Below are 12,981 nucleotides of genomic sequence, written 5' to 3'. Positions count from 1 at the left end.
CGCGAGGGGATGACGAATAGGCGTACGGATCATTCATCAAGTCGTGGGCTTTGTAAATTATAAAACCGTATTAAAATATTAGGTGTTAAGCAGTCCACAAAGCAACCCACATTTTAGAAAACCAAGAAAAGGCAGTTAGAATAAACTAAGCCATTCGTTTAAATAGCTGGAATAAGCTGCATTCACGATTGTTTGTGCCTCGCACAAACAACACAAGGAAAATCCTGTCCTGCACCGGTTACAAAGGGGAGTCAAAGCATTCTGTGCTGAACTAGGATAAGTACATACCGAAATAGACACACTGGGTCTGAAGGAAGGAAAGATGAGAAACAGACCACAAATTAAATGATTTGGCTGATGCCACACAACTAGATTTCCAGGTCCAGAAAGTCAAATCTGTGAGAAATTCCTTTCATCTGAGTGGAATTTACACCAGAGGCCATCAAGACTTCAGGTGCGGGTGAGGATCTCCAGAGAAGCCATTCCTCCAGTGTAATGACCCATGAAAATGGGCTTGGTCTTCTGCCAGCTGTGTCTTCCCATAAGGCCAGGAAAAAACCCTCTACCGTTTCTCCTGCCTTGAGTGCTGGGGGACTTTCCATCTCAGGGCAAATGCCTGTAGTTGCAAAACCTCACTCACTTCACTTCAGCAACGAGGGAGTCCAGGGTGAGGAGCACCAGGAGCCACTGGAGTCACTCTGTGAGCAGGGGCAGATGTTTCTGTGTGCCCTGTTACCCACCATGGGAACCCAAGGTGCCCAAAGCCTTCCCCAAGCTGGCTTCCAGCTGGGGCAGGAGGGAATCACAGCGAAAGCACAGAATCTGGCCCACGAATTCAGGACATAGAAGTGATGCCAGTTCCTGGAGAACGTAGAAAAGCAGCATTCGCAAAGACTGCTAAGTAATTCCAACAGACACGAGTGTGGTCTTGGAGGAAATGTCTGTCTTTTGAAAATACAGCAAAAAAAAGAAGAAAAAATTCCAAAGCAGATAAACAGAAATGTCTATAGGGACAGTACACCAGAAAAGCCAGCTCCTCCAGGAACTAAAATACCTATCCAAACACATCAAAAGCCAGAATGCAGGGATGTCAGAGTAGAGAAATACTATGAAAAGCAGACGCAGAGAGGCCCCCAGTTATGTGTGGAATACTGGGGAGGAGGAGAGCCTTAATCAACAGAAGTTTTTTAAAGACTGTTGACAGAACCTGTGCATAAACTTGAATTTGAGAAAATACTAAGGCAAACACTTCTTCAGTAACCAGTCCCCTATTCTCAGTGTATCAGATGCAGCAGTACCTTTCAAAAGGTGCCCAACATTCCTTAGGGATGTGAGTATACTGCCTTGTTTTCTGATTTAGAGTTTGTTCATTGTAGAAAATTGAGAAATGGATATTCAAGACTGTTATAAAGTAACACCATCTGGAGAAAAGTATATCCAGTATTTGGTACTAGATTAGGGTTATATGATATGAATATATATATATATTATAGTACATCTATAACTTTATGTCAAATTTATACATCTATATTTTTAAAAATTTGCTTTTAATTATTAAGGTATCTAACAACTATAATGTTGAGGAAAAGCAATAAAAGATCCTGCCTATCTGCTAGAGTGTTTTTCTGCTTGTTTTAATTTTAAAAGTGGGCAAAGGAATAAATGAGTTTTTCAAGTACCATAGCAGTGTTTGCTGGGGGAAATACAGGCAGCAGCGTATTTGTAAGGCATGGGTTATAGTCTGGAATATTGCAGGTTTATGAGCTGGTGACTCTCTTCACTACATTAACTGAACTCATTAGTGAAACCAAGTTTTAAGGGCAAGCTTAATTTGTTTTTAAAAATGGGATTTTAAAACATTGAAACATATTTCAGTGGTTGCAGTTATTGGCAATTAATCATTTGGTATTTAAGGAAAAATTATAAATATGCTGTTCAAATTAAAAACCATGGAAGTGAGTTTTAACTCACTTATGTGTATATAAGTGAAAGAGGGAAACAGTTTGAATTAGCTTAAAGATCTCCCAAAGTATAGTTTTATTTTAAAAAGGCAGCGTAATTTTAAAAGGCTGGCATTTCCCCCCCTTATGATGTCTTGGAGAAATATCTTTTTCCGGATTTCAGTATTAGGGGCTGAGAAAGAAGAAAAGGTTGAGAGAGAGAGAGAGAGATTCAATTAGAATTTGAAGAATTTGGTGAGGACTCTGCCTTACAAAAACAGAAGTTTTGGCTTTGAGATCCTTTAACTTTTCATTCAACATAACATCTGAAAATATTTTCCATGCATTATACTCATTTCCCAATCCTTGGGCTCGAACATGTCCAGGAAAGCTATTTAAATAGCCCAGTTGGAACCCCTTCCCGCAGAGAAATTTTCCTGTTGATCTCCACACGTCCAGTTTCTCTCATCTGCTACTAGGCTAAAACATTCCAAGCTGTCTTTTGTTTTTCACATTACCCCTTATACGCTTTTCTACCAAAGTCTTCTCCGCACACCCTACCCCTTTGCTGTAGTGGTACAAGTTCTCTGCCTTTTGGGGCCTTTTCTATTCCTCCACACATGCCTTTCTTTCGGCCATCCCTTAAGCTTTTTTTCTTCTTACCACCTCTTTCTAGTCCAGAACCCACTGCACAATGCATAAACCATCCACGATGAGAGACCTGCTTGTTCTAACCAAAACAGTCACCACCTCACTTACTAGCAGCCATACATGTCTTATGTGTGTCATCATGGGATGAATAAAGGCCGTGTGTTGTGTTTTTTTATTCCCTACAGTTCCTGCTTACATTGCTACTATGTTAGCCTGTCATGATTTAAGCAGCATCCTTGGTACCTCACGAATGGGCTGGGTGTGTAACCATGCAGGGCAATTGGTTGGCCCGTGTCCCTGGGCTCCTCCTCTCTGTCTTCCCTTGCCTTAGGATATGGACAGTTTAGGTGGGAGCACAGGATGAGTTATTGCTTAAGACTAAAAACTTTCCCTACTTTTTCTCTAACTTGTTTTACTTTCTCTAATCAGCTACATTTTCATGTATAGATCCAGCCAAGAAGTTGTCCACAATTCTTCTTGACAAGGTCTTATTTCAAATGAACCATAACTAAAAAATGTTCTGATGCTTGCAGGAATCTGACCAGGCTAGTCAAACAGGAGGTTCTGTGCGAGGACCCCCAAGGCTGCCCCCAAGGTAAGTGTGGGAAAGCTTGTAAAAAGTCAGCAGGAGAACAATTAATGACTCAGAGACTGGACTCTCCTTTCTACCATCAAAACTGACTGCTGTTGGCCTTAGATCTTCTTTTAGAGATACATTAAACTCATGGATTCACCCAGGCCACTAGCCCACAGTCTGCTTCTGACAGCAGGTCGTAGGAATCTCTACTTCTTTCTTTTAACAGTCCAAAAACTCACAGAACTTAAACGTGGGTCTCTGTTACTTTTCTTCAAATGAACAAGACTCCTCTCTGACCCTAAAACAACTCCATTTCTGGAATGAACACACACTGACACACTCATACATGCACACTCTCACTCTCACACCTTCACACACTCCCCGTTAATGAGAAACCAGCCTAGTCTGGGCATTTCCAAAGGAAGACAGGATTTGTGAGCTCAGTGTTGGCCTGCCTTCCTAAGTTTCAGCGTTGTTTGAACAAAAAGCTATGATGCTATCAGAAGATGCTACTGTGTTGGAAATTATTTTTGTCATGGGGTTAAGGAAAGGCTTTCAAAGTAATGGATGATTGTCCTATCACATTTTCAAAACAACTTTCTTTATATTATCTCAACTAGAGTTGGAATAACAATTCCTATACGTGAATATTAGGGGAGTTTGAAGTTCCTTTTCTAATCATGGACTTGACCACATCCCATAAACCTGTTATCTCATTATGAGCTTTTCATCTCAGACTTTGGTGGAAAGTGCTTAGTTTCCTGAAACAGTCATGGCATGTTTAAGAGCAAATGGGGCCTTGGAGAGCTCATGATAGTAAATGCTTGTTTGTCTTGAACTAATGAATCCCTAGTGCAAGATAAGAGGAAGCTGGAACATCATGGCATTTCCTCCAATAATATAATGTTTAATGCAGCAGCCATGTGCTCAGAAATAGCATACCCTGCATGTTTAGGTTATTGTATTACTCTAGTAGAAAGCTCTGTGTGTGTGTGTGTGTGTGTGTGAGGGAGAGAGAGAGAGAGGACAAAGCAGAACCTAATAATGATCAAACACTGATTCAACAGCTCCCGCATTGCCTTTCAGACCTGTAAATGGAAAAGTCACACCAGCTCGGCAACCTCCCCCCAAGGCACCCCCTGAAAGACCACCTCCCCCCAGACTTTCTGCAACCAGAACATCAAATAAAAAACTGCCTTTTAATCGGTCTTCTTCTGACATGGATCTTCAGAAGAAACAAAATAACTTGGCGTCCAGACTCTCAAAAGCCAAGAGTCAAGTTTTTAAAAGACAAGATCCCGTGCTTCCCCCTCGCCCTAAACCAGGACACCCTCTCTACAGGAAATACATGGTAAATTTAGCTTTTAAAGATGTTTGTGGTCAAGAGATTTATCCTAAAGTAATGTATAAGTTCCAGTATTCCTTGAAAGAAGACGATGAGGCAAATGTGGACTTGACCCTTGGCCCTAAGAGTGCTTTAAATAAGTACCGTATTTTTCGGACTATAAGACATACTCCCCTCCTCCAGTTTTGGGGGGAAGTGCATCTTATAGTCCGAATGTAGCTTACCTGGCTTGTGGGGGGGGGGGGGGTAGCGGTGCAGTGCAGTCACAGGAGGCAGGAGCAGGGCCACATTTTTTGCTTCAATTTTTTTTTTTCCTATTTTCCTCCTCAAAAACTTCAGTGCATCTTATGGTCCAGTGCATCATATAGTCCAAAAAATATGGTAGACCATAGGCCTACTTAGGTCTTAATTAACCTAAGTCTTTAAAGCAAGGTTTCATTATTAGGAGAAATACAGGAAGAGGAAGTAGTGCAGACAGGGATTGACCAAACAGAAACTCTGAAAAACCTGACTCAATAGATTAGACTGATGGGAGTAACTCTGGCAGATTTTAAATATCCCTTGCCCACAGAGTAAAATTTAAAATAGAAATGCCTTATTTAGATAGATGGTTTTTCCCTGATTTTCCCCTTTTATAAACTTGATTATCATGGTCCGTTTAATAGTTACCAGTTAGAAGTTTTGATCAATAATTGAGATAGTTGAGTTATTAATTTTGTTCTCTTATGAATATTTGTTCTCATCATATGACCGCACAGTCATTTCCCATACTTAAAAACAAAGTTGCTGTCCTCTCTTCACCTTGGTCCAGTTAGCCTGGTAAAATCTAGAACAAATAAAGATAAGGATATCAGGACCATTTGTACTTTTTAAACAAATGTATGACAGTAGCTTTTACCGAAAACAGCAGCTAATAATTTTATGTTGTGCTACATTTCCATCATTGAGCCAGAAATTATTTTTGCTTTAAGCCATTGGGATTTGTCAAAATCCTCCATAGACAGATAAGAAAGAGGTAGTCTATTAATATATAATCATACTCATTTAAACTGATGAAAGTTTTAATTGCTAAAACCTAGGGATAATTTCTGGGTTAGGTTACTTAAAAATAGTGAATAAATAAAAGTAGTAGCTGACGTGTTGAGTACTAATTATGGGCCAAATATCATTTATTTCTCACACCAGCCCTGTGAGGTAGATACTATTATTATCTGTATTACATGGATGAGGGAAATAATACACAGAGCCATTCAGTATCTTGTCCAGGGTCACAAAGCTAGTTAATGGTGGAGGCAACTTTTGAACGCAGATCAACTGACTCTGAGTGCATGTTCTTAACCATTAAGCCATACTATGAAAATAGTGTTACTATAAAAAAAGAAAGGAAAATAGCGTTACTAGTTGTGAAGTCTGTACTTCCATGAAGAGCCTCACTGAGGAGAAACCAAATTTTGCTTACGGTCCTCAGCATAGCTGTGCAATGTCAATAAAGCATTTGAAGAACTCAGTAAATTTAAACTAATGGTCTGTTGCAGTAGTATGTCTCATTATGAAATAATGTTTTTAATTCCCATTTTTCCAAAGCTATCCCACCGTTAAATTGCTAACCAGGGACCTGGGTACATTGGGAGCCCTGGGACTCTGACAGGAACGCTGGGAAGCACCACCACCCACCCCTTGCACTCTGCATCTTGACTCCTGAGTGATGGAAGGGCCCAAGCAGGTTCTCTTTCCTTGTTGGAAGTAAGCTTGTGTGATCACGTGTGAGCTTGTTCACATCTTCTGGGTATGCCTTTATATCGTAAAGGCTCTTTGGCTTGTACTCATCAGCCAGAATTGGCCAAGGCAGGGAACAGAGTCCCCTGGCCAGGGTAGGGTACAGATATAAAAGCCATTCCAAGATCAGACAGAGCCTTGTGAACTAGGAAGTGACTGGGGTCAGGCAGTGCCGCAGGTTAAAGTAGATGCTTGGTAGCAGAGAGGCTCTAGAAGGTGAGATTCAAGGCAAATGCAAGCAGTCAGCCAAGCACTATAGAGGAGGTGCCAGTCCCCCATCAGCCTTCAGAAGACAACGGTCATTGAGAACCCCGACTCAACAGTGGCTGTTGTTAGGCTGTGAGGGCCGGTGCTGACTATCCTTCAGATATCCAGAGGACTTGGTGGACCTCCTCCTGTAGAATAGGACTTCCTGGTTCTGGTGGTTAAAGAAAACTTAAGGCCACACCCCCAAGGACTAAGTCTTGTGAGAATTGGCAGTCCCCACTAGACCTAGAGAGCATGAGGAAGCCAGGTAAAGATTTCCCTGGAGAAGTTGTACTTCTTCAGGCACACCTGTCAAATCCCCAGATGACCAGTGATTTATGAGGAGGTGATTTGATTGTGAATAATCCTTTTATTGGTTTACATTTAAGCTTTCTGTGCCTCATGGAATTGCCAATGAAGACATTGTCCCGCAAAACCCCGGAGAACTCTCTTGTAAGGTAACCAGCCTCTGTTACTGCATTATTAAGTGCCTTAGGCTTCAAAGATTAAAATGTGGAAAAAGTAATAATGTTTTATTAAATAATAATTGCTTCAGAGAGTGGTGTTTTACCTTACAGCGTGGGGATGTACTTATGATGCTGAAGCAGGCAGAAAATAATTACTTCGAATGCCAAAAGGGAGAAGACACGGGCAGAGTTCACCTGTCTCAGATGAAGATTATCACCCCACTCGATGAGCATCTTAGGAGCAGACCAAACGTAAGGAATTAATATTGTATGGCCCTCATATCACCCATGGCAGCTCATTTCATAGAACTATTAATTACATCTCATCCTCAGGTTTTTATTAGAATTTCTTAACTGGAGTAAAAATTATGGTAGCATTTTATTCCATTTTAAGAATAAATTACTTCTAAGAGACTTACCACTGCCTTACTAATCACCTTGATACACAGTGACTACCACATGACTTACAGCAACCAGAGCACTCAGTCATTAATTTTCAACTGTGAGAGCCATTTATTTTAGAAATAATGGAAAGATGTTTACTAAAGTGCCAGACATTAGTTTCCTAGCAGAATGGATAATTATTTTAAAGGGGCCCTTATAAATGCTCAGTCTGAGATAAAAAAGCACTTGCCTTTAAGATTTAAGCTTTGTGTAAACCTCATTTCTCTGATTATAGCTCATAAAATAATGAAATGTAACCAAACAACCTGAAGTTACAATTTAGGCCTTACAAATTTGTGGATCCAGGGAGAATACAGTGATCATTGAAGGTTATTTGTTTATCAAGAAAAATGCCGTTGAACTATGTTTAGAGGTATATTTTTAAAAGAGGTCCTTAAGTTAACCAGTTAAATTTTCACTGTTAATGTAGCAAACATGAAAAATAATACCCACCAAATATGTAATCCAAATAAAGTATTTGGTTTCCCATTCATCCCAGTTTTTGTAATCTTTCTTCTTAGAAGTCACCTTATCTTTTGAAGTTTGCTGAGAAACTAAAAATTTGTATATTAGAGAGCAGAGAAGGTACATGTTAACTAGTTGCAGCTGGGATACTGAAAATCCTAAGTTTAATTCACTGGGGGAAGTTCTTCTGTCACTCATACCCTCTTTGTTTTGATGCAGCATTCTCCATCCGTCACAGCAATCCCTCTCTCGGAACACACTGAGGGGTAACCGTGAAACTTGGGCTGCCAGAAAGCTTTTCTTTGTGAAAAATAGAAGCTAAAAAGATGAGAAGTGTTTTTTTTAGCAGTCCAGTTTTCTTTTCCACGTTAAAAATGACCTTACTCATCTTGTACCATAGACTTGCAGCTGGCCTCCCACAGCCAACTACAGGGGATACTAAAATGAAGCCTGTGTTCGGCTTCTGGGTTCATGGCTAGCCTTACATTTTTTAGATCATAAATCTTACCTATTTGAAAGCCTAGTTTTAAGGTAAAGATTTCTAAAAATGTGTTATACTTACCCCTATCTTAGTAAACAGAGACTATAAAATGCTATCATTGAGGTTGAATCTGCAGATTTGGGGAAAAGTGGGGGATTGTTACCTGGGTCAAGCACAGGTTTCAGCTTTCAGGGAGATGGGTTTCGGTTCCCCTTCCACCACCTTAGGTAGTTATCTCCAAACTACATTTTTTTAAATATGTGAGATAGGTATGATAATTCCTCACAGTGTTTATAGAATTGACATACTGTGTGTTCCATTTATATAAAAGTCCAGCACAGGTAAATCCAGAAAGTAGATGAGTGGCGGCCTAGGGCTGGGGGGAGTGGGCGGGGAGAATGGTGGTAAATGGAGAATGACTGCTAATGGGTGGGTTTCTTTGGGAAGTGGTAAAAAACCATTTTAAACAGATTGTGGGGATGCTTGCACAATTCTGTGAATATAGTAAAACCATGTACACTGTAAATGGGTGAATTTTATGATATGTGAATTGTATATCAAAAGATGTTTAAAAAATTAAATGAGCTAATTAATGCACATAAGGTGTTTAACACAGCAGGTAGCACAATGAGTGAACAATGAATATTAGCTATTTTTATTACCCATTTGTTTTAGCACTTAGAATCATAGTAAAAACAGTTTTGAAATAGATTAGATTCACCTACCAGATACCAACCCTAAAGGTGTGGTCTGAATTCCACTGACCCCTTGTAGCCAGCCCTGTTTGGCGTTTTCTTGTTGCCCTTCACCTATCAGGCCAGGTTGATGAGCAGCATTGCCAGGGTGATCCATGTAGGGAGGGAAGCTAATAGGGAGGCACAGGGTATTATCCCACCTCTTCTACGCTCCCAGGTTTGTTCAAGATACTTTAGGAAAGTCTGAAAAGAGGCCATTTGTATGGAAAAGCCACTGGAAACAGCTTGGGTAGGTCCAGATGTTGGGTGGTGCAGGGCTTCCGGGAATCACCAGGGCAGGGCCAACAGTGTGAGCCAGGTTGATAGAGACTCAGATATGGTGTCCACCTGCTGGCTCTGTCGGGGAGGGCTCAGCAAAAGAACAATGGCCTCTGCCAGCATTTGTGCCTGGGTGCAAGCTGCCCCTCCAGCTGTCACCCTGATGCCAGACAATTCAGTTTCTCCCTGTATATGCCTGGTGCCTTTCAAGCTGCTGCCCCAGCACTGGAGCTCAGAGTTTATGGGTCCAAGGAAGTCAATGTGTGGGCCCTTTAAGAGGAAATGCCCGAGACTCCAGCAGCCCTCAGTCTCCCTCAGCCTAAATCCCTGCTGGTTTTCACATACAGATGTTATGGGGATTTCTCTTCCTTGCAGTGGAACCTTGGGCTAGAGGGCCTGTTGTGAGGCTGGAACCCCTCATTCCTCAAGGGGACCTCAGAAGCCTGGATATCCTTCCTGATTTTAATCTGCCACACATGGGTGTGAGATCCGCTTGGCTCTGTCTCCGTCCCTCCTACCAGCCTCAATATGACTTCTCTGTCCCTTTAGTTTAGGACTTCTGTTCAGCTGGATTTCTGGTGGTTCTGAATGACGGTGGTTTTGTAGTTGTAATTTTGATGTGGTCGTGGGAGGATATGAGTACTGAGTTTACCTACACCACTATTTTGACCAGATGTTAGCCTAACACAATATATTGAATAGTCGATCCTTTTCCACAGATGTAAATCAGAAAAAAATGAAACCCACACATATGCACATATAATAAATTATGTAAATAACAATTTTTAAAAGTCCCTTCACACTTAAAATATCCTACAATTCCTTTCTGCAATCCCTGAAATTCCCATGATGCTCATTCATTTGGGAAAAGCGCTGAGCAGTCCCTAAGACAATGTCAGTGTTACTTTGGTAAGCTCATATAGTAAACTGCCATTAGCTATTACTCTCTTGACCTAAATTGGTATTTCAGTTTCCCTAACTTGAGAGAAGACAGCATGCCTCCACAGGTGCATTTTGGTTGAAAAAGAAGGTAAGATCCAGAAAAGGTCTGAGCAGAGGTACCACAGGACAGAAATGGAGACTGTGGGCCATTATCCACAGTGCCATCTGATCAACCAGGCACATCATGACCAGGGGCGGGGCGGAGGAATGTAGGTGTGGGGACACCCCGAAGGGGACCAGAGTCATTAGAAGAGGTGAGGAGACAAGATGGCACACAAAAATCAGCCTACAGTTATTTCACAGGTTTGCCAGTGTTGAAGAGTTTTAAAATTGTAACCGCAAATGATACCCTTCAGTCAGATTTGATGAATGATGATGATGACGACAATATGGAATGTTAGCCTGTCTGTTTATATAAAGAAAGAATAACAATTCTAAGAATAACAACTGCTTGTTAATAAGAAAAGGTCACTCTTCAACTTCCCCATCTCCTCTAGTCAATGTATGGCAGTTGGCTAGATGGTTAGAGAATATTGAATTCTCTTTGCTAATTTACTTAGAATTGCTGTTGAATAAACCATTCAGATTAAATAGAAAATTCAGGCCAGGCATAGGAGGTAGTGTTGGCTTTTCAATTAGAGAAAACATTCAGTAAAGTGGTAATAAATGAAATGGATTTTACTTTCGTGAATTATACTTTTGTGGAAGTCATTAGCTCATTTCATTATGAAAGGCGAGAGTATCAGTTACAGAACTTTCTTCTTTTCCCATCTCTATGAAGATGTAACTTTTAAGGCTCTGCTCTGAAGATTTATTCCTCTTCACAGTTTTTGGAGAAAGCTACCCTTGATAGGTAAAGAGGTCAAAAACCACTGCATGGGGGTAAAATAGATTCTGGTAGAAAAAAGAAATTCCAGTGATTCCCTTTTGTTTTACTCTGTTTGTTAAAAAATGCTGGAAGATATTATAATTGAGAGTTATTTCTGGCCTCCCTTGGCAAGGACATGTGCCTTTTCAACTTGATATTGATTCTTTTATTTGGCTCAACTCTGTGTTTTGCATCTTGTACCCGTAAAGTCAAGAGGACTCTAATGAGGGAAAAAAAAATGGGTCCAAGAGTAAATGTAAATTCAGCATCCATCCTGCATATCATTCACAGCCCTGTTTTCCCCCTAAGGATGCAAGCCACCCTCAGAAGCCTGTTGACAGTAGCGCTCCTCATGCTGTCGTTCTTCATGATTTCCCAGCAGGTAAGGACAGAAATAGTAAAGTGGCAGAGCCCGTAGGATCCAGGAGCCGATGGCTCCCTTGGGTTAACCTCTGAGGACATCTTTCTTCATTCTCTGTGCAACAGAGTCCTAGACTGGAGAGGTCATCTTATTGATCACCTGCCTTCAGCTATCATCAATTGCTCCCAAGTGTTCCAGAAAGCTTCGCTGTATACCCTTGCTTTTGAAACTCCCCAGAGAAAGAGAGGGTATTTCCCATACATATGAACAAATAGCAAGTTATCTAGCAGTAACAAACATTTTCATGCTTTCAAAACAGTGAGTACCAGTTGCAAGATTAAAATATAAATTTTGTAAGTCAAGTTTTAAATACTTTTTATATCCAAGACTACAGATAAACTTCTGATTTATTTATAACTTCATTTTTTAAAAGATTTTATTTATTTATTTTTAAAGAGAGGGGAAGGAAGGGAGAAGGAGGGAGAGAAACATCAATGTGCGAGAGAAACATTGATCCCTTGCCTCTCTCGTGCCCCCAACCAGGGACTGGGCCCACAGCCCAGGTGTGTGCTCTGACCGGTACCTGAACCTACGATCTTCCCCTTTGCAGGACCATACCCAGCTCACTGAGCCGCACTAGTCAGGGCTAAATGTATCTAATTTGGTCTTAAAAGAGGAAGCTCATAACAGCAATATGTTTTTTAAAAGATATATTTTAAGTTGATTTGATTGATTAGTATAGTTTGTTCACAGAATCAGTAGAACCTACTGCCTCAATGGACAGACTAAATAATACTTTGTGCTCTGCTTTAATCAAATATGCAACCAGAATGATTTATCATACATAATTATAATTCTGTTTTACAGAGCAAGTTGATGATTTGAATCTCACTTCTGGAGAAATCGTTTATCTTCTGGAAAAAATAGATACAGATTGGTACAGAGGGAAATGTAGAGACCAGACTGGGGTGTTTCCTGCCAACTACGTCAGAGTAATTGTAAGTGGATCGTGCTTGGTTAAATTGGTCTTATGTTCCGCAGGTTCTGTGTAACTTGCAGTTTGGAAAAAGTAACCAGCAGCCTAGATTCTTGATATCTAGTTCTCTGTCTTACATTGATTGATTTGGTGTTTGAAAAATTTGATAAATGAAGGTTTGTTCAACTAGGTAATGGTTAGTTGGTAATATATTATGGGATATTAGAACCTAATTCCTAAATGCTATCTGAAACCCTAAGGTGAAAAAATTCTACAAATCAACTGATGAGTCAGCTATCCTTGGAGGGTTGGTAAGCACTTAGGAACATATGTTAATTCTTTGAAAAATTGAGTAGACAACACTCAAAAAGTGCAAGATTGTCTTGAAGGAATTACCACTTTTCCTGTTCTTTTAAGTACATTTTATTT

General features: G+C 40.4%; 1 protein-coding gene across 10 annotated transcripts in view; it reads left to right on the top strand.

Annotated features, from left to right (window-relative positions):
* The window catches only part of SH3D19 (SH3 domain containing 19), a 140,795-nt gene that overhangs the window by 116,086 nt on the left and 11,728 nt on the right, over positions 1–12,981 (top strand). For 7 of the 10 annotated variants that reach the window (XM_071219158.1, XM_053910384.2, XM_053910383.2 and 4 more), the window contains 6 exons: positions 3,125–3,186; positions 4,255–4,519; positions 6,925–6,993; positions 7,114–7,254; positions 11,507–11,597; positions 12,444–12,574. In XM_071219158.1, coding sequence (XP_071075259.1) covers positions 3,125–3,186; positions 4,255–4,519; positions 6,925–6,993; positions 7,114–7,254; positions 11,507–11,597; positions 12,444–12,574 — 759 coding nt within the window. The remainder of the gene's footprint in view (positions 1–3,124; positions 3,187–4,254; positions 4,520–6,924; positions 6,994–7,113; positions 7,255–11,506; positions 11,598–12,443; positions 12,575–12,981) is intronic. The other 3 variants (XM_053910386.2, XM_053910385.2, XM_071219160.1) reach the window with 1 other exon arrangement.

This window comes from Desmodus rotundus, chromosome 9 (assembly GCF_022682495.2).
Source record: "Desmodus rotundus isolate HL8 chromosome 9, HLdesRot8A.1, whole genome shotgun sequence".
NCBI classification, from domain to species: domain Eukaryota; kingdom Metazoa; phylum Chordata; class Mammalia; order Chiroptera; family Phyllostomidae; genus Desmodus; species Desmodus rotundus.
This window is presented reverse-complemented; position numbering and strand designations above follow the sequence as displayed.